At 35.7% G+C, this 20,997-nt stretch overlaps 1 protein-coding gene across 1 annotated transcript in view; it reads right to left on the bottom strand.

The window, feature by feature from the left end:
- The window catches only part of LOC112047589 (transmembrane protein 135), a 28,073-nt gene that overhangs the window by 1,506 nt on the left and 5,570 nt on the right, over nt 1-20,997 (bottom strand). Inside the window, exons 2-9 of the mRNA XM_024084735.2 lie at nt 10,883-11,060; nt 9,520-9,653; nt 8,348-8,474; nt 7,712-7,863; nt 4,322-4,412; nt 3,546-3,698; nt 2,237-2,377; nt 1,526-1,692 (exon numbers count right to left, since the gene is read on the bottom strand). Coding sequence (XP_023940503.2) covers nt 1,526-1,692; nt 2,237-2,377; nt 3,546-3,698; nt 4,322-4,412; nt 7,712-7,863; nt 8,348-8,474; nt 9,520-9,653; nt 10,883-11,041 — 1,124 coding nt within the window. The 5' untranslated portion in view covers nt 11,042-11,060. The remainder of the gene's footprint in view (nt 1-1,525; nt 1,693-2,236; nt 2,378-3,545; nt 3,699-4,321; nt 4,413-7,711; nt 7,864-8,347; nt 8,475-9,519; nt 9,654-10,882; nt 11,061-20,997) is intronic.

Here is a 20,997-nt window from a genome sequence, read left to right on the forward strand (position 1 = left end):
CACTTACTTCATGGCAACCCTTCGAAAGACACCAACAAGAAAGAAAGTAAAACAAATAAAATTAGTTTTAAAAACTATACTGTCTGTCTCTAGAACGACTGAACCGATTGATTGTATTTGAACTTAGACTGAACCAGTATAGAGGTCGGGAGACAAATAAATGACCAATCAATAAATCAAGTAATAATATATTTAATACTTAATCCTGGAATCATATATTTTAGTAACTAACTATGCAATACTAATAAGTTCTTTGTAATACAGTTTGTGCACCTTCAAGGCAAGAACGAATAGGCATCTTCTAGGCAAACGCGTCTTCATCTTAGACCTCATCATTGCTCACCATCAGGCATGATTGTACTTGTAGTCAAGCGCAAGTCTATCCAAGTATCCAAGATAAAAAAGTACAGTTGCACAACGTACATAATTTAATAACTACGTAATACGTATTACGTAAGCTGTAACTATACTCGTACTTTGTGTTTGTACTTTGTAGAGTATGACTATGACTCACTTGATCACTTCACTAGTCTACGTCAAGGTCAAGTAAATAATCATTACTATTACTACTTGACGTCTTTCACTTTCTTTACCACTTTAATTTAATTTCCAATGCTACACCCATGATTACATATCGGGGAAAGCAATTCAAAAATACCTAGAATAATGCCTATTCACAAATCAACGACTAAAAAACAACGTATATACCTCTATTCGAATGTAACATCGATAGCGCGACTGAAAGAACTAGTGGCGCCATCCATCGTCAGTAAAGAGAAAACACATTTTAAAAGTGTTTTCTCATACAGGGAGAATTATTATTTTACAGAAAATAATGATTGATTTATTATGCGAACAAAAACTTTTTTCATATCTTTTTTAGTTCAGTGATAAACTAGCATCGACTTTATAAGATGTTTCAGTCCTCTCATCAATAGATGGCGCTATAACAACTAATATGCTCAATTAGATCCCAATTAGAAACGACCTTCACCAATCTGTTTAATCAATGACGCAATTACTGTTTGTATAAAACTGTGCATTTTTTAATTTTCAAGAGTTTTTGTAAACATAATTAATTCCATATAAAACACTGTATCCATTAGTTAAACAGATTGATGGAGGTCTTTTCCAATTCGCATCTTCTACCAATAGCTAAGCTATAAGAACTGGTGGTAGAGTCATTACCTACTCTATAATTTGATTAGTAGATCAAAGAGAGCCGTGATAGCCCAGTGGATATGACCGCTGCCTTCGATTCCGGGCATGCACCTCCAACTATTCAGTTATGTGCATTTTAAAAAATTAAATATCACGTGTCTCAAACGGTGAAGGAAAAACATCGTGGGGGATCTGCATACCTGAGAGTTTTTTTAATTCTCTACGCATGTGAAGTCTGCCCATCCGCATTGGGCCAACGTGGTGGACTATTGGCCTTACCCCTCTCATTCTGAGAGGAGAATCAAGCTCAGCAGTGCGCCAAATATGGGTTGCTATTGATGATGATGATGAGGTAGGTACTCACATTCCATTGGTAACACTATTGGTGAGCTTCACGACGTACCCCGGACAGTCCTGGGGGTGGAGGAACCGGGCGTGGAACAGTACCCCCTGGCTGATGCAGTACAGAATCACAGATATTGGAATATTATCAGGAATTATTTTCCTTTCGTACAGTATCGTTGAATACAGCTGTAACAAAATAAGATATCATGATTGTTTTACTGTAAATAAATGTCTTAAAAACCTCAATTAACCTCAAAAAAAGTGTCATCATCTCCTTACCCTTATCCCACTTAAGTGGGGTCGGAGATATATCTTTTCCATTTGTCTCTATTACTCGTCAACTCATCATCCACTCCTTTTACACACATGTCCTCTTTCACACAACCCAACCATCTCTTCTTTGGCCTTCTTATATCCTTCCACTTGCCCATTCAACATTTTTCTAGTAACATGACTTAATTAAAAAAATGTCAATCACCATCTTCTAAATATGAGTAACAAAGTAATTTGTATTTAACAATTAATTTGTTTTCTTCCTCAATTTTATGTTTGTACTCGTAAATAATAACTAATAATAATTTTACCACTTTATATCATCGAAGCAGGAGATATTACTAATTACGTATTGAAATCATAATAATAGATAAACTGCAGTACACAATTATACATTTTATACATTTATATAATGCACACACACACAAACACTAATGCTTCCTTAACAAGATCTCACCTTAAAAGCTCCTGTCAATGAAGCTATCGCAAACCCGAGGGATGGTTTGAAGTTGAACGATAATCCAGCGAGGCACCCCGCAGGCAATGCATACATTGCGGAATCAGCACCATGCGTCTTGCACAAGTAACATATCACAGCCTGGAATGGATAATGAAATGGTTTTTTATACATGAAATATTTTGTTTAGCTATGTATCGGAATAGAGGTATTTGGAAATAAGTTTAGTTACTTAAGGAAGACGAAGTAGTGAATAGTGTGGTGTTACTTAACAAAGAGTTTTTTTTAGATTGAAAGTTATGTAATAAACGTTTAAAGTAATCAGAGGCCGATTTGATTATTTTATTTATTAAGTACTAGCTGACGCCGCGCGGTTTCACCCGCGTGGTTTCCGTTTCCGTAGGAATACGGGGATAATATATAGCCTATAGTCTTTCTCGATAAATGGGCTATCTAACACTGAAAGAATTTTTCAAATCGGACCATTAGTTCCTGAGACTAGCGCGTTCAATAAATCAATCAATCAAACAAACAAACTCTTTAGCTTTATAATATTAGTATAGATGTACCTGTTTTAAAAATACATTTCCTGCAATGATAGTTTCATATTATAGATCGGTTACGTCCCTACAAAATGACCGCAGAAAGTGATCCGAATAAAAGCCACAATAGCTCAACGGTAAGAGCGGTTGGACTCATCACCAAGGGGTGGTGGTTCAATCCCCGCCCCGTTGGTTTATTGTCGTACCCACTCCTAGCACAATCTTTCCCGACTAGTTGGAGGGGAATGGGAATATTGGTCATAAAAAAAATATGGCAAATATTCTTTTTTTTTTAAATAAAAAGAATAATAGGCTACAAAACTGAGCGCACACATGCACAATTTTGTCTTTAATTCCATTATTTATTTATGTATTATATAGTTTTTACACTTCCTGAACACACAACTCGACATTGTAGACGATATTTAGGTATTATTTGCTTAAATAACGTTCGTTGTTAACATTGAGATGTAAAAAAATTTCTTTTTTGAACCTAATTTTTCATGACCTAATAACACATCTAACAGTATTTAATATCATTGATCTTCTGTGACAACAATAAAAACAGAGACTAAGTTCATGAAGTTATTTAGACACTCTTACAATGTCTATTGCCTATAAACCGTCACTTTGATGAGGCTAAAGTATCAAGTACTTATTAGAAACTGTTTCGCGATTTATTACTCACTAATAACACTGACTTTTTAACGAGCTAACTAATGAACTCTTAAAAAATAATATTAATTAATGAAACATAATTATCGTACTCTGTAAATACCGATATAACTGCCGAAGAACAGCCCCATATCCAAGTGCCTCCACCTCAGTTGAGACAGCGCCTTCAACGGCGTGCCCAGCCGTGGGCCCAACACTCGCAGCATGGTGAACCCGAACCCTATGCCGAAGTATTTTAGGAAACCCTGAAAATAATTGTTACAAGTTTATTTTTTACTAGCTGACGCCACGTGGCTTCAGCCGTATGGTTTCTGTCCCAGTAGGATTACGGGGATAATATATAGCCTATAGCCTTCCTCGGTAAATGGGCTATCTAACACTGAAAGAATTTTTCAAATCGGGTCAGTAGTTTCTGAGATTAGCGCGTTCAAGCAAACAAACAAATTTTTTAGCTTTATAATATTTATATGTATAGATTAAATTTACATATTAATCAGGAATTAAGTAAAACATTTTTATGTTTCTAATTTAATATGTTGCAAAGTCTAATTATTGAGAGTAGGTTGCCTAAAATCTTTTGAGGATGAAGGAGAGGGCGATATTCTTGGACGACATTGGTCAACTATGACTATTTTGTACTCTATACGACATTAAATTCTTGGTTTGTCCTACTGGGCAAACTATTTTATTAACCCATATTTAACAGTAGTTTCTTTGGCAATCTACTCTAAATAAAAGTTTGTGTTCAGAAAATAATATTTATTTTACGAACACACGAAATTTTAATTAACATTTTTCATCCAATAAACAGATAGGTGAAGGTCATTCCTAAGGCGGATTTTCTATTAAAATGTTATAATATAAATACCTTTAAAATAAATGGTCTACACGGCCCTGCGTGTGGACAAACGGTTTTTGAATCTTCCGTTTTCCGACGTACTTTTTCAGGAGTGAAAAGCCTGAAATAGAAAATCATGTTTTTATCTACAGTATTAACAACCTAGATCGTTCGGACTCGAACCTTGGACTTCATTATCTTTAGCCAAATATACTAAGCACTGAACCAATGAAGCAACAAAGTAAATTTTGAGTACAAGAATATACAATAACAAACTCAACAAGAATAACTAAAATAAAATCTTTTTAACAAAAAAATTTAACCGACTTCAAAATCACAAAAATAAACTAAAAAAGCGAATAATAACATCGTAAGTGCTACCTTCTGATAACTTTGAAGGCGGTGCAAAGCCAGTGACGTATTAATTAAAGCCGTTTCTGAAAGAACCATGGGATAGAACTGTCTTTAAATCCTATAAGTTAATGATTTAATCAGCTTTAGTTAATATTCACTGTGTTGGCCCCGCCTTCAAAGTGATCAGAAAGTAGCACATACGATGTTATTTCTCGCTTTTTAGTTTATTTTTGTGATTTTGAAGTCGGTTCAATTTTTGTTTCTTAAAAGATTTTATTTTTCTGTTTTTAGTGTGTCCTAGCATTTAATTTTCATAGAAATCAGTTCAGTAATTTTGTGTTAAAATTAAAATACCAAATTTTCCCGTACTCTAGTACCGAAATTAAAAATTTTCATGTAAATTAAATGGGACCAACCTGGGAAGTATACTCTTCCAAACAAAAAAGAATTTTTAAAATTGGTTAAGAAATGACGAAGTTATGCGGTAACAAAACATACGCGTCGGATTGGGAACCTCCTCCTTTTTTGAAGTCGGTTAATAACTCAACAAGATAGGGCTTGCTGATTCTTATTAGTATCTAACTATAAATAGACGTGCCTTGAGAACCAGTTTGCACTGGTTGTCGAGTTGATATCAAATCATACTAAATCGTTGTTAACAGTCCATACAGCGAATCAGTACTTTACGTATTGGCCTATATCTCGTTATCGCTGACTACCGAACTATATCTACGAATATCTTAAAGGTATACCAGGGTCGTAGCTACCGCCGTATCAGCCGTATCAATGATATGGGGCCCTTATCCCGTATAAGGTGCTTCCCGAAAAAAATATATAAAATATTGCGTATAGAGTTTCTTTTTAGAAATTACAAAAGTCAAAAGAGCAATCATTTTTTTCTCGGGTTAAGCCTAAAAATTTCACAAAAATCTCCACTCTTGTGATCTTATTCAAATTTATTAAAGTGAATAAATGTAACTAAATAAAAAGAAATAAATAAAATAAAAAAAACTCGGTTTTGAGCTATATCAAGATGGCGCCCTTAAAGCAATTATGACATGACAATTGACAGCAAACGTCAAATCGACTACTGCATTGAAAACGTCATCAATCCGCCATTATTACCCATAATAGTGTTGCATTTCTTGGGAGATAATGAATATTATTTCGAAAGAATTAAAGTAATAAAAAAAATATTTTCTTTTATTTCCGCTATGACTGGACCTGGGCTCCATACAATTTAGGACCATCTCCTTTGAAAATTATAAATTTAGTTATTTCCTTAGTTTATTTCAATGTTCCTACACTCGATAAAAAAGTAGTATGTCACAACAAACATTTTGGCACCGATTTTATTTTTTTGTGATAGAGTTGAATAAAAAACTAAAGTGATTTTTCGGGAGATAGCGCTAGTCTAATGGGGCCCCCCAACTAACTTTGATACAAGGCCCCTCTTAGGCAAGCTACGGCACTAAGGTGTACTTTTGATATTGCAAGTGTTTGTGTGGATCAGAATGTTGAGAAGTCAAAGGCATGAATACATTAATAAGGACTGGAATAACCTACCTAACGGGAAATCTGAGAGTAGCGCCAGTGATTGGAAAACTAGATGAGTTAAATTAGCTGGATGTTGGCGTCCGAAATGCGCGCTGTTGGCTGACCCACAACTCCACAACACGTAGATGGGCCGATGGGTAGAGTTGGATGCTTGCCCATTAGGCCTATGCCCAGCGGTGGACGTCCATCGACTGGCAATGTTGGTGATTATAATGATGATGATGATGATAAAAAATTCACAAAACAGATTTCACGCAAACAGATTTGCTGGAATTAGCTTGCTTTAGATATAGTTTGTCACAACGGAACGATATCTATAAATACCTACTCTGAAACAGTATTGTTGGAAAGTAAAAATTATAATCCTATAATCCTAAAAATGATATAATTAAGTAATGCTTCCGGTACTATTGATATAATGCAGGTAAGTTTATTGCAAGGTCATGTAATTAAATTTTTTGAATGTAGATTGGTACTGTTATCTTTTTGACGTGACAACGTCTTATAATTCGATGGACCCGGCTGCACACTCGAAAAAAGATGACGTCATGCGTCGTTCCGTCGCCCTAGGGTTGCCAGCTTTTTTTACAAGAGATAAAGTATGTACTGGTCTATGAAGATTATTAAACAGTATTTTAGAAAAACGAACATTTTCTTTTGAAAATGCAACCATTCCATCAATATTTTCTTATGACGTTGTCACGTTCAACAATCGTCAGTAAATCGACTTTACAGACAACCGATTTTTTTTCAATAGGTACCACGAAACTACCCTTGGCTTTTGTTTTATTTTTTATAGAATATTTGCCACTCCTATTCCGATTAGTAATAAATACTGTGTTAGGAGTGAGTACGATAATAGTTCAGTGGGCGGGAATCGAACTCACTTCCTCTAGTGTTAAGTCCGACTCCTTTACCGTGGAGCAGTTGAGTTTCATCACTCATTAGCTACAGGGCTACTGAAAATTATTTACATAAATTGGATCGAGCGATAAAACTAGCGCTTTTTAAATCGGTAAAATACAAAAGTCATAGATTGTAATTTTCGTACCCTTAAATAATATGTTTGGTTTGTCTTATAATAAACAGACGACGATTTAAAAATAGTTATTGACGTGACAACGTCTTATAATTCGATGGACCCGGCTGAACACTCGAAAAAAGATGACGTCATGCGTCGTTCCCTCGCTCTAGGGTTGCCAACTTATTTTACAAGTCTGCCCAGGAATATGTAGAGACCACAACCGCTCCGGTTCGTAAGGTAGGTTCTGCCGAGAAGAGCCGGCAATAAATTCCACAGTTGCTCTATTTAAAACATTATTCTTTACAACATTTCCAACCTCTCAACCTTTTTACTTAACAATGTTAATAAAATACAAAATAAAAAAATACAAAAAAAAAATTAAAAAAAAAACTTCAACGCTCCCGCTTCGGGACATGTAAAAGTGCCCAATCAACCTGTAATTTATGGTACTTATATTAATTAAGCCACTATTATAGTTCGCTTACCATAACAACGGTGTCTTTCTATTGCTATCTGCTTCTAATCGCATAAGATAGAAGAGGAGGGCGCTACCAACCATAAACATTAGTGTTTGTTTTCCTTTTGTCATTGAAAAGTAGCCTTTTCTATCAAAAGTCCTTGTCCAATATTCTATTACCTGAAATTAACAAAATGATATAAACAATTAATTTATTCCTGTAATTCGATTTACTCATAATAAATAAATTATTAATAAATAAAGCAATTAATTCCTGTAATTCAATTTAAAACTGAAATGTCACCTCAAACGGAAACCCTAGGAAACGGGTTAAACGATTTTGATAAAATTTTGTATCTACATAAGTTTTGCTTATCAGTGGTGTGCACAAGGTTTTTAACAAGGGTATGCAATATTCGTAAAAATTGTAGGTACATAATAAAAAAATCCTTTTTCAAAACAGTTTCGTAATTAGTCTTGACCTTGAGGATGGGCAGTACTTCTTTAGGGTTCTGTATCTGTGAATCGTGTATCTCACCAACGTAGGAACCAATATTTAAAAACGATAAAAACAATTCATCATTATCAACCCATATACGGCTCACTGCTGAGCTCGAGTCTCTTCTCAGAATGAACGGCTCTTATAAAAACTCATTATACTCACCAAATTAACGAATAAATCCACGATAAGCCCTCTTCTTGATGGTGGCTCGAGAAGAATAAAGATTCCATTGATCATGTTGGGTATGAGAATGTACGTATAGTACGTCAATTTGTTACCTAAAAGCCTCCTAAAATTAACAAATACGTAAATGAGTAAAGTAATTAAAAAACAAGTCAATGGGAAGATTTTCCTAACTGCGCAATGCTCGCTTTTCAATTGTTGGGTTAGGAGATCTAAGTGAGAGATAATATGTACAAATTTGGAGAAACGCTACGGTCCCACGAAACGATGCTACCCCAGCCCGATAGCCCCAACGCCATGTTACGCCCCTGGTGACGACAAAGAGAAAAAAAATTCTAATTTCGAATCTCAAACTTGTACGTAGAAAAATTAGCCCCTTTGTTTACCGCGACATGGCGAAATGTTATAATTTATTTGGTGACGTTGTACTAGACTATAAGCCCTTGAATAAAAATTACATGTGAAATGACCCAACGTGAATAATGCTTAGAAGGCTGTTACTATATCAGAAAATAACTCTGAACACTAGGCCGTAATTTCTGAGCGGTACAGTGGTGAGTACGCGAGTGAATGGAATTTCTCAGGTACAAATGATGAATTACGACTAATTATAATTGTACGGCTTTGTTATAGTGTTAAAGATGATTAAAAATAAATGTCGAAAATCCTAGTGCCGTACTAAAATGGTGGTGCCGGAAGTCAGAACAAACTTTTAATTGTCGACAATTGCAGAAGCGAAATAGGTCATTTATTACTGTACGCCGTACATTTTTCCAGCGCAGGAGTCGAAATATAAGGGCCGCAAGCCTTACTCTTCACTCGCGTACTCACCTGTACCGCTCAGAAATGACGGCATAGTGCTCAGAGTTATTTTCTGATATAGTAGGTAACAGCCTTCTGAGCGTTATTCATGTTGGTACATGTGATTTTTGTTCAAGGGCTTGTAGTCTATAAGTATTTGAAGCATTTATTTATGTTTTCTTCAAATATTCAGATTATTAAACATTACAAGCAATATTACAGTTCGTTTCATGTAAAATGGTGCGGGTGACAGTTCGTTTCACTCTTGAAAGTTTGCCGAACGCTATAGTACTAATTATGAACGTCATACAGGCGACTACCCATGTTATCTGAAAAACACTATAACTCACCGAATCGTACACGCAAATGTCCCACAAGTGCCACTCACTAGAGCTCCGAAGAGAGTAGAACGCGCGTAATACTCCACTGCCTTCATTAGCTCTTCACGTTTGAGAATTTTCTTACCTTTCATTAAGTTTTGCACCTGAAATTCAGTAACTCGCTATTAGACTCTAAAGTTATTTACAAGTTGGATTTGAACAAACTTTATAACTTTATTTGTCCCAAAAGTATCAAATGATATGTTACTAGCGGACGTCCGCAACTTCGTCCGCGTGGAATTCAGTTTTTCACAAATCCAGCAGGAACCATGGATTTTTCCGGGATGAAAAGTGTTAATCCAGAGTAAAATCTATTTCCATTCCAAATTTCAGCCAAATCGCTTCAGGAGCCGCAGCGTAAAAGAGGAACAAACATACTTACACACTTACACACAAACTTTCGCCTTTATAATATTAGTGTGATGTGATTTCGTGTGCTTTTTACGTACATTTTACATCGGATACGTATTAGTCCTTTTCATGAAAGAAGTCCCCCAGACGCGGCACTAATGTCTTATGTGCTCTTAAGTGGTGATGGTGGCCTTATTGTAATTTGTGTAAGGCGCTGTCAATTTTAGTAGCCCATGATAAGGACTCTAGTAAACACCGTGGCTTTTTTAACTGACTTTACGGCTCTGAGTTCTAGCCCTTTTGAGCACTTTGTCGGTGCTGTCACAGATGCTAGGATTACTAACTTACCATGTACAATGAACTAGAGCTTTGGGCCAATTAACTGTTCGCGTAAGTAGAAACGACGTAGGATGAACGACAGTGCACGCGCCATGTGTGGACGAGTACGTTCGACGACATATTATCACAGCTTACTACCACATATAGCATGATAATGATTATTATCTTACCGTACGAGTATGTACGATGAAGTAGGATTTCGTGCTGCCATTGAAGCTGTTGGCGTAAATGATGACGTAAGATGAGAGATAGCGTTCGTGCCACGGGTGTCGCAGCACATTGTATGGCACATCGCGGCACGTACTGTCCCATACTATGATGATGATTAACTTACCATATTATGCACAATGATGTAGAACTTCGCGCTTCCAATGAAGCTGTTGGCGTAAGTGATGATGTAAGATGAGAGATAGCGTTCGTGCCACGGGTGTCGCAGCACATTGTATGGCACGTCGTGGCACGTACTGATACATACTTTAATGATGATTAACTTACCATATTATTATGCACAATGAAGTTGTTGGCGTGAATGCTGACATACGAGACACTGTCTCTCGTATGTTCGTGCCACAGGTGGAATAGCACATTGCACGGCACATCGTGGCACGTGAAATATGAGATACCATGATGATGATTATCTTACCATATGTATGATGAAGTAGAATTTCGCGCTTCCAATGAGGCTGTGAGTGTAAGTGGGGACGTAGGATGCGAGACAGTGTTCGTGCCATGGGTGGAGCAGCACGTTGCATGGCACATCACGGCACGTGCTGTCGAACATATGCTTGCTTATTTCCACCATCTTGATTTATGCATGTGACCTGTGGCAAAACAATCTGGGTTTTAACCTTTATGTATGGACGTGGAGTCCCACAGGCTCCTCGATGTTTTCGTTTTCTTAGTTTTACCTAATTCTCCCTATTCCTCGCGATTGATTGTAAAACTACCAAAAGGGAGGAGGTTGCATCTTCCGATGAATATCACGTAAGTAAAAACCATAAACTACTTAGACCTTTACATTATGTACTGACTGCCAGTATTAATGCCAATTTACGTTATTAGACTGTTGTCAAAATTTGTATTTGTTACCATATTAATAGTTTACGTTTTTGGATTCTTATATATTTTGAGAAAAAAAAAAGACTTATTTTGCTATAGGAATAAGTTTGACTATATTCAATACCTAAAAAAGTAGTTTTAGACTGAAAAGCACCATCATTTTGATTTTCAAAATTTCTATAATTTTTAAAGTAAAAGTTGATTTTATTTTAATTTTAATTATTTTATTACTAAATCCCATAACTCCAATATTCACTCACTTTTAATGCGATCTTATATAAATTTTCTCAAAAAAAGTGTCTGCATATGCATATAAAATGCCTGTGAGGCTCCACACAGTAGTGATAAAAAAAAATGACGTCCTTACTTAAACGTTAATAAACTTCCAAAAGATGTGAAGATATTTACACATTAACACTTGTCTGTGATTTACTTGACTACGCCGTCTGTTTATCCAATATTGAAGATAGATGGTGTATCATAATTGAAGATATGATATTTAAGAAATAAAATTACAAAAAGTAAGCTTTTGTGTGTAAATAAATAAAAAAAACATTATAGATTATAAGCCAACGACAACCAAACAATCGGGGGTTTGCATTTCCAATAGCCTGTCCGCCATCTTGGACTCCGCCATATTGGATTTAAGTCACGTGACTATTTTTTTGTATTCCTGACAGCAAACCCTTTTATTTGATATCCATATCATGGGGGTGGATTTCAAACAGCCAGTCCGCCATCTTGGGGAGGCCGCCATATTGTATTTGTAATGACGTTTCTAGCATATCATCAGAATTCAGAGCGTGTGTAAAATTTCATCCTAATTGAAGACCGGAAAGTGGGTCAAATTAAGATTACATGATTTTCTTACATACATAGTTACCTGCTGATGTCCTTAAGTTTTCCTAAACCGAAGGTTGCCTGGAAGAAATCGCTACTTAGCGATAAGGCCGCCTTTTGTATGCTGATCTCTTCTTAATTTGTTTTTTATTTCACTTGTTTTTGTCTTTGTGGTGTGCAAATAAAGTATATTTATCTTATTTATCTTATAGTTACAAGTAAAGCTAATATTAATAGGCGTGTTAATAATAAATTATTGATATTTTTGATATTATTGATTATTACGAAAGTAAACAAAATAAAACTCAAGTTATCATTACGGATGATTGATATTGTAAATAACAATCTTTTATTTCGATTTAACACAAGAAAGGGTTTGATGTTATTGTCATATTATCATCACATACCTACTTACAATATTGTGATGTGTAATTCACAAATCACAATCATATAAGTAGGTATTGTATAATATTATAAATAGGTAATAGTGTCCTGGCGTAGGTATAACTTAATACTCGAGCGCTGAAAATGCTTCAGTAGGTACTAGAAGTAGCAAGACAATTAATACTCAGCGATTTATTACATAACTGTAAAAAAACAATTAGAATCGACTTCGGTGTATTGTTTACGTAACATCATTTGGCAGTAACCTTTCAGATAGCCGTGGACGGACTTAAGGTATCTTACTAAATATGAATCCATGGACGATGAAATGCAGAATGTTTGATTACGATTATAATTAATGCTAATAGAGGATGCAGACTAGAATTGTTTTTTTTATTATCGACAGATTAACGCTATAGTGCGATCACGACATCTAATATTTATTGACATTGTAGTCTAAGATAGACGCTATGATTACAAAGTTTTTAGCTATTTTTCTTCTTTTTTGGGCAATTTACGTATCCCTTCCGACAGGGAGACACGCCGAGACTTCGGAATATCCATTAAAACCTAGCGGATTCATCTGCGTCCTACAGTGACATCACAGGATCCGTTGCATATTTTACTGTGATATCCCGAGGTTTGTTCCGATTTTTGTCTGCCCTAATTAAGGTGGGAAGAGGTGCTCTGTCTTTGTATGAGAGGAACATCAACAGCTTCTTTCCTCGCTCTTTTCAGCCTCTTTGAGATCTATCACAGCCTTACTTAACGACAACATCACTGAGAAAATTGCGTAGAGCCGTGATAGCCCAGTGGATATAACCTCTGCCTCCGATTCCGGCGGGTGTGGGATCGAATCTGGTCCAGGGCGTGCACCTCCAACTTTTCAGTTGTGTGCATTTTAAGATATAAAAATATCACGTGTCTCAAACGATGAAAGACATTGTAAGGAAACCTGCATATCTGAAAATTTTCTTAATTCTTAACGTGTGTGGAGTCTGCCAATTCGCATTGGCTTGGCGTGGTGGACTATTGTCCTAACCCCTCTCATTCTAAGAGGATACTCGTGCTCAGCAGTGAGCCGAATATGGGTTGATAATGACAGGGGGATAATGAATTGCGGAAAAGATCAGCCTGACTGTCCAACGTGACCGTGATTTGTACAGCAATTATTAAGTTTCTTGTTATATTTTTTCTAATTAAAAATAATTGTTTGAGAAAAAAAAGGATTGTTCTGTGTCTAGGTATGTTATTCTATAAAATATAGTCTTATTATATTGTGTCTACAGTAAATGGATGTAATAGTGGAGTGGGAGCAATCAGTGCGTAGGCTTGTTAAATTGGAGCAAGCTACTCAGCTGTTGCCTGGATGAGATGGAAAAGGATCAACTAATTATAGTTCAAAAGATCAAGATTATTTTAATTTAAGAATTAATTAACAAAATAGCTTCTAATATTCTTTCATAGTGGTAACTGGCTATTTTTTAATGGAATTTTATGAGAAACTACCGGACGCCCGCGACTTCGTCCGCGAGGAATTTAGTTTTTCACAAAACCATGGATTTTTTCGGGATAACAGTAGCCTTAATCCAGGCTATAATATATCTCAATACCAAATTTCGGTTATTCTAATCTAAATTTCTAATCTAATTCTAATCTAGCTAATTCGGTTCAGTAGTCGAGGCGTGAAAGAGTAACAAACATCAAAATCATCAGTTTTCGCCAATCTCGGGATTTAGCCTCTTAGCCTATAGTTTTAACACTTTCAGAACACTCAACTCGACATTGTAGACGATATTTAGGTATTATTTGCTTAAATAACATTCGTTGTTGACCACAACTAACGAGTTGTGTATAAATTTCCTCTTTTGAGCGCCTCAATTTTCATGACCTAGTAACAAATCTAACAGTATTTAATATCATTGGTCTCGGCGTTTGAAATGGAATTTTATTGAAAAGAAAAAAAGTGATTATTCATTTATTCCTTTTATAATACGAGTAGCTACGCATAATGATACAGAAGCGCAGGTAAATAAAGGCCCGGTCTGAGGTTGGTTTAATTGAAGCAAGAGGGTAACCTATTTGTAGCCCCCATAGCTATCAGTATGCAAAGTTTGTTTACTCTATCGGCGAACGGCGTGCCTTCAGCTTTGCATAATCTACAAGGATGTATGTTTATAATGTGCACATAGACTTATAAAATAGGCAGATGGTATCTCGCTGTCAAACAACTGAAGAACCATAATGGCGCCGAGTATCGAGTACGAGTCTGAAGCCGGCGAAACCCATTAAAAAAAAAACAAACGTCACGCGTATCCTTGACAACCGTATATACAAACTTTTTCATAATTTGTATTTCAAAACTTAACACTGACAATAACAAAAAATTCTCCATCTTATTTCTTTACTTTTTGTGAACAGATTTAAAAATAGTTAAAACTTATTACGTAATTTTTCTTAAATAAAATTTAAAATTACTGATGCGACGGTTCGTGTCGTACCTACTGAATGGAGAAGGTAATACTTTTTGATTTTTGTATTTGGAGCGGCTACGGCACCGTCGTGTTCCATACGCTCCATCTGTATATTATTGATTAATCTGTGGAGTCGACAGACGACATTAAGCGAGATACATGGAATCACTGGTTGCCGTCGGCCTACGATAGTGGGATTTTTGACGGCCTCCGTGGCGCAGTGGTGTACGCGGTGGATTTACAAGACGGAGGTCTTGAGTTCGATCCCCAGCTGGGCCGATTGAGGTTTTCTTAATTGGTCCAGGTCTGGCGGGTGGGAGGCTTTGGCCGTGGCTAGTTACCACCCTACTGACAAAGACGTACCGCCAAGCGATTTAGCTTTCCGGTACGATGTCGTGTAGAAACCGAAAGGGGTGTGAATTTTCATCCTCCTCCTAAGAAGTTAGCCCGCTTCCATCTCAGATTGCATCATCACTTATCAGGTGACATTGTAATCAAGGACTAATTTGTAAAGAATAAAAAAAACAAAAAAAAAAATCTATGTCTATACAAAAGGTCTATGGCCTGTTAGTGGACGGTTCATGATGAATATGTGGTTTACATATTATTACAGAGAAAGCTAAGAGCCGTGATAACCCAGTGGATATGACCTCTGAATATGATTCAGAGGGTCTAGATTTGAATCCGGTCTGGGGCATGCACGTGTATCATATCACGTGTCTCAAACGGTTAAGGAAAAACATCGTGAGGAAACCTACATACCTGAGAATTCTTTTTTTTTTTTTTTTTTTTTTTTTTTTAATTTATTTTGTACCAATATTAGTAACACACAAAAGTAAAAGAAAAACAGTGGACAAGGAAACACTTATCTCTATAAGAGATCTCTGCCAGTGACCCTTGCAGTGGGAGAGATTTTAAACAAAAGAAATGGATAGGTACAACAGAAAAAAATTCTCTACGTGCGTGAAAGCTGCCAACCCTCATTGGGCCAGCAGTGGTGGATTGGCCTAACTCCTCTCATTCTGAGAGGCGACTAGTGCTCAACAGTGAGCCGAGAATGGGTTGCTAATGATGATGATGATATTACATTTTAAAAAACGACGACCTCTAGTCTATATCTATACTAATATTATAAAGCTAAAGAATTTGTTTGGTTGTTTGATTGAACGCGTTAATCTCAGGAACTACTGGTCCGATTTGAAAAATTCTTTCAGTGTTAGATAGCCCATTCATCGAGGAATTCTATAGGCTATATATATTATCCCCATATTCTTACAAGAAGTTTTTAATAAAATGCAAAACCATAGAGCGTGTGTAGCTTTCTTAGTTTGCATGTTCAATTTTGTAATCCAAGATATAGTTAAAATTCTGAAGATATTGTGATCGAGGCAACTCTAGTACTTAGGGTGTAGAAATAGGATTTAAACTTGCCTGAACTTGTTTGGACTTGTCTCGCATCAAGGTGCTGTTAGAGTTGTACAACTTTTACTAGTACCCGGGATATTGTGCTAAGTTTCAGAACAACAAAGTTGGTTTGAGATGCTAGAAAGTGCAATTGATGCTCTATGGATTTTTGTATTCTGAGGCTAACTATAGGTGCACCTATAGTAAGCCTCAGAATACAAAGACACAGATTAATCAATAATATACAGATGGAGCGTACAGAACACGACGGTGTACAAAATTTAAAAACGAATACATTCTTGAGTCAGTACTACACAAAGCGTCCCATCACTAATTTTAAATATTATTCAAGAAAAATGGTATGCGCGGTGGTTTTGCATATCGGAGGTCCTGGATTCGATCCCCAGCTAGACCGATATAATTTTCTTAACTGGTCCAGGTCTGGCTGGTGGGAAGCTACCGGCAAAGATGAACAGCCAAGCGATTTAGCGCTCCGGTACGATGTCGTGAAAAACCGAAAAGGGGTGTACATTTTCATCATCCTCATATCAAGTTAGCTTGCTTCCATTTAAGACTGTTATCACTTATCATCAGGTGAGATTGTGGTCAAGGGCTAACTTGTAAAGAATAAAAAAAACGGCAACAGAGAAACATCATTTGTGAAAATTTCAACTGTATCACGGTTTACGAAATACGGCCTGGCGATGGATGGACGGACGACGGAGTCTTAGTAATATCATTCCGTTTTGCCCTTTGGGTATTGAATCCCAAAATCAGTTTTAAAAAAAATTTTAAAAGTCGAGTTTACTGTCGAATCCATTAATTTTTCTTCTTAATGATAAAGACGCTTGACGGTAATCGGATTAACTTTTACCTTCATACAGAGAATAAAAATATTTTGTGGATACTAATAATTACTATTATTATTATTATATTATATTACTATTATATTATCATTATAAATGTTTTTGAAAGAGAAGCTGCTGAATTACTTACAGGATGTTCTATAGTAGATTGTTATACAAGGGGCTAAAAAGACCCATTATATACGAGGTATTTTTAGGGCCCGAGACGAAGGCGAGGGCCGCCTAAATAGAAACCTAGTTTATAATGGGTTTAGCCTCACGTGTTACACTCTGCTTTTCACTACGATTGCGAGAAAATAAAATTGTTTAGTACAATATTCAATGATTTATTTTAATTGAAAATTAAATGTACAAAGTCTACAATTTTGGATATTAAGGGAGATGCTTTTACCCGGTAACATAATTTCCGACTACTTTGAAGATGAATAATGAAAATATGAGGTAAACGTGGGAGATAATAGTTTAGAAAACTCCTTTCGTAAGTGAATCCATTCGTTGTTGTTTTCTTCACTTATTACATTTTTCGTAGGTATCGTAGGTAAGTATTTAAGTAAATGCGTCTCGACTTTGATGGTAACAGATTAAAAATTTCATCCATCACCAAATTAGGATCACCATTCTCACTAGACGAAGACAACAATAACAATTATCGTTGAAAAATATGTAAGTCACGGTCACAAATTTACAATGAATTTCGGAAAAAAATCGAGTGTGTATTATTCACGCCAATTGTTTTTTAATTTCTCGCTTTCAATTTTATTTTTTTCACATGAGAAAAAGGCAAAGGTATTACACCGTAAAGGATGTCCCATGTCTTCAAATCTCGCTCTATTCGCAACTCAATAAAAATTAAATAAAAAAATAAACGCAGCCCACAGACAAGAACGCATTCATTCCAATTTAAAGTTTTTTATTTATTTTTCAAAACAATCAGAGCCTGTACCAGTACCACTATAATGATTCTATTTTCGAATAAAACCTCCTTCGTTTTATAGTAGGCTAGTACTTGGCTAGTACTCGTAACAGACAATAATTAAAAAAACAAAATTACTTTAGCCCCTAGAGGCTAATATGTTTGTTTAGCTCCGCTGTGGAGTGGTAATATGACAGTGTTTTTGAGCAAGAGTAGTGAAAAGTATATTTTAACCCTCCGAATCGGAAGTAGAGTCAGTAAAGCACTGTTTTATAAGTTTGACTATGTATTTTTTGAGTAGAGCCGTGAGAGCCCAGTGTATATGACCTCTGCCTTCGATACGGAGGATGTAGGTTCGAATTTGATCTGGGCATGCACCTCCAACTTTTCAGTTATGTGCATTTTAAGAAAAAAGATAACACGCGTCACAAATACATACAATACGAGTATGTTAGAAATCGATCCGATGGTCATAAATTGGTGATTATTTTTAGAATATCTGTAAATATAATTTTTTAATAAAACTTTGGTATTACAAACTCATCATTATTTAGAATATGGTACAGAGCGTTTTTGTGAATTGTGTATCTACTGCACAAAAACTTAATATGTAGTTACTTTATGAATTATAATTTTAAACATTTGATGATATTCAGAAAAAATGGCACATTTTACCTACATATTATTTAATTAGCTCATTTACGTAATGTGTTTTTACAGTTTTCATATAAATATGTTTATAAATAATTACCATGTAATGATATGTATTAGAGATTTAGGTATATTATACCTGTTAATAATTACTTAAATAATTAGGCTGCTTATAATTATCATCTTTTTCAAGGTGTTGTAAATAATACTAATTTTTAATTAAAAAATTCCACTAAACTGCAATGTGTGGAAAAGAATGACATCTAAAACCTGGTACAGAGTTCCTCCAAAACAGCAATTGAAAGACAGCCTGCGATTGACATTTTCATCATCATCATTATCATCATCATCATCATCATCATCATCATCATCATCATCATCATCATCGTCATCATCATCATCTTTGAGATAATATATTTTCAAGATTTTTATGATTTCAACATTAAAAACACGAAGACACGCGCGTACGCTAGTTATAACTATAAAAAGAACTCCGGGAACATAAATTACATGATACAAAAATAAATAATAAAATTTATAATTAGTAAAACAATTTCTACAAAAACTTAAAGCTATAATATTTACACAAGGCTGTTTTTTATTGCCATTAATTGCATCAAGATGCAAGGATGCCAAACATTACTTGATGATAAAAAACGGTCAAGCTCGAGTCAGATTCACGAATTTATAATAAACAAGAGAGGCTGAGACTAACAGAATATTCATTAAAATATACGTACAAACCTTTTTTAGTTAGTAGGGTAAACGCGTAAGATAAAAAGCCTCTTGCATGAACTACTATCAAATAATACACATACAAAGGCCTGTTTGCGATGAGTACGGAATTATACGGGCTTAAGACGAAGAAAGACGTCATTGTTACGAGAAAGATTATTTAGACGTCGGATTAGCGTTAATTAGAGAAGATTCCGCCGTGTTTACAAGGGACTGACGGTGGTTCCTAAAAGGTTTTCATTAAGCGGAAAGTTAGCGAAAATTAGGGAAAAATTTCCTTAAAGTTATAATTAATCATAGATTAAACGAACTCACTTCAAGGTCACAGAAGATTGCAGATTCGATTCTCAAGTAATTTAATGAAAATTTTTAGAAACTTGGTTTGATATGTGGATCGAAGGCATGGCACAGTATGGTAGGTTATACGGCAATTAGCAAAGATATATAATTTTTACATTTTTTAAATTGTAAAAGTATAAAAACATAAACTGAACTTTCTTTATGAATAATACGCATAAAAAATATATATTTGGCGACACAATATTGCAACATTTTTTTGTATTATCATACAACATATTTACAAAAAAGTCTCCAGAATTAAAAGGTAGAAATCCCAATTCTGCCAGTTCGCAAATTATACATATATATATATATATATATACACCTAGACTCAGACACGCACACAGATGAACGTATGAAGACAAACCGCCATTTATCACACTTCACACTATCACAGTAATATTATATAGGTGAAAGTTTGTGTGTGTGTAAGTATGTTTGTTCCTCCTTTACGCAACACAGATTAATCCTACTAATATTCTAAACGCGAAAGTTTGTTTGGATGGATGTTTGTTACTCTTTAACGCTGCAACAACTGAAGCGATTTGGCTGAAATTTGGAATGAAAATAGATTTTACTCTGAATTAACACATAGATTACTTTTTATCCAGGAAAGTCCATGGTTCCCGCGGGATTTGTGAAAAACTGAACTCCACGCGAACGAAGTCGCGGACGTCCGCTGGTTTCCGATATCTGGCAATAAAATCACACTCACACATAGATACTCGGCGCCATTATGGTGCTTTAGTTGTTTGACAGCCAGATACCGTCCTCCTATTATATACTAGCGAACGCCCGCGACTTTGTCCGCCCGTAGACCTCCTTAATCCGTCATTCTTGCAAAAACCGTTTGTATCGCATGTCTACTAACTATAAACTACCTCCCTGTCAAATTTCATCACTATGTATTAAGTTGTGCTCTGTAAGAAGCGGTGATCGAAACTACATAACTGCTATAACTTGGCAACTTCGTTCGTAACACTCCCGATGTTTCGCGCAGGCCGGGGGGCGTGTAGCGATGTATGAAAAACCCACGACTGATGCACTTCACTTCCCCGCACGCACGACTTCAAACCCGCGCAGTCTTTCTCTC

This window comes from Bicyclus anynana, chromosome 10, assembly GCF_947172395.1.
Source record: "Bicyclus anynana chromosome 10, ilBicAnyn1.1, whole genome shotgun sequence".
Lineage (NCBI taxonomy): Eukaryota > Metazoa > Arthropoda > Insecta > Lepidoptera > Nymphalidae > Bicyclus > Bicyclus anynana.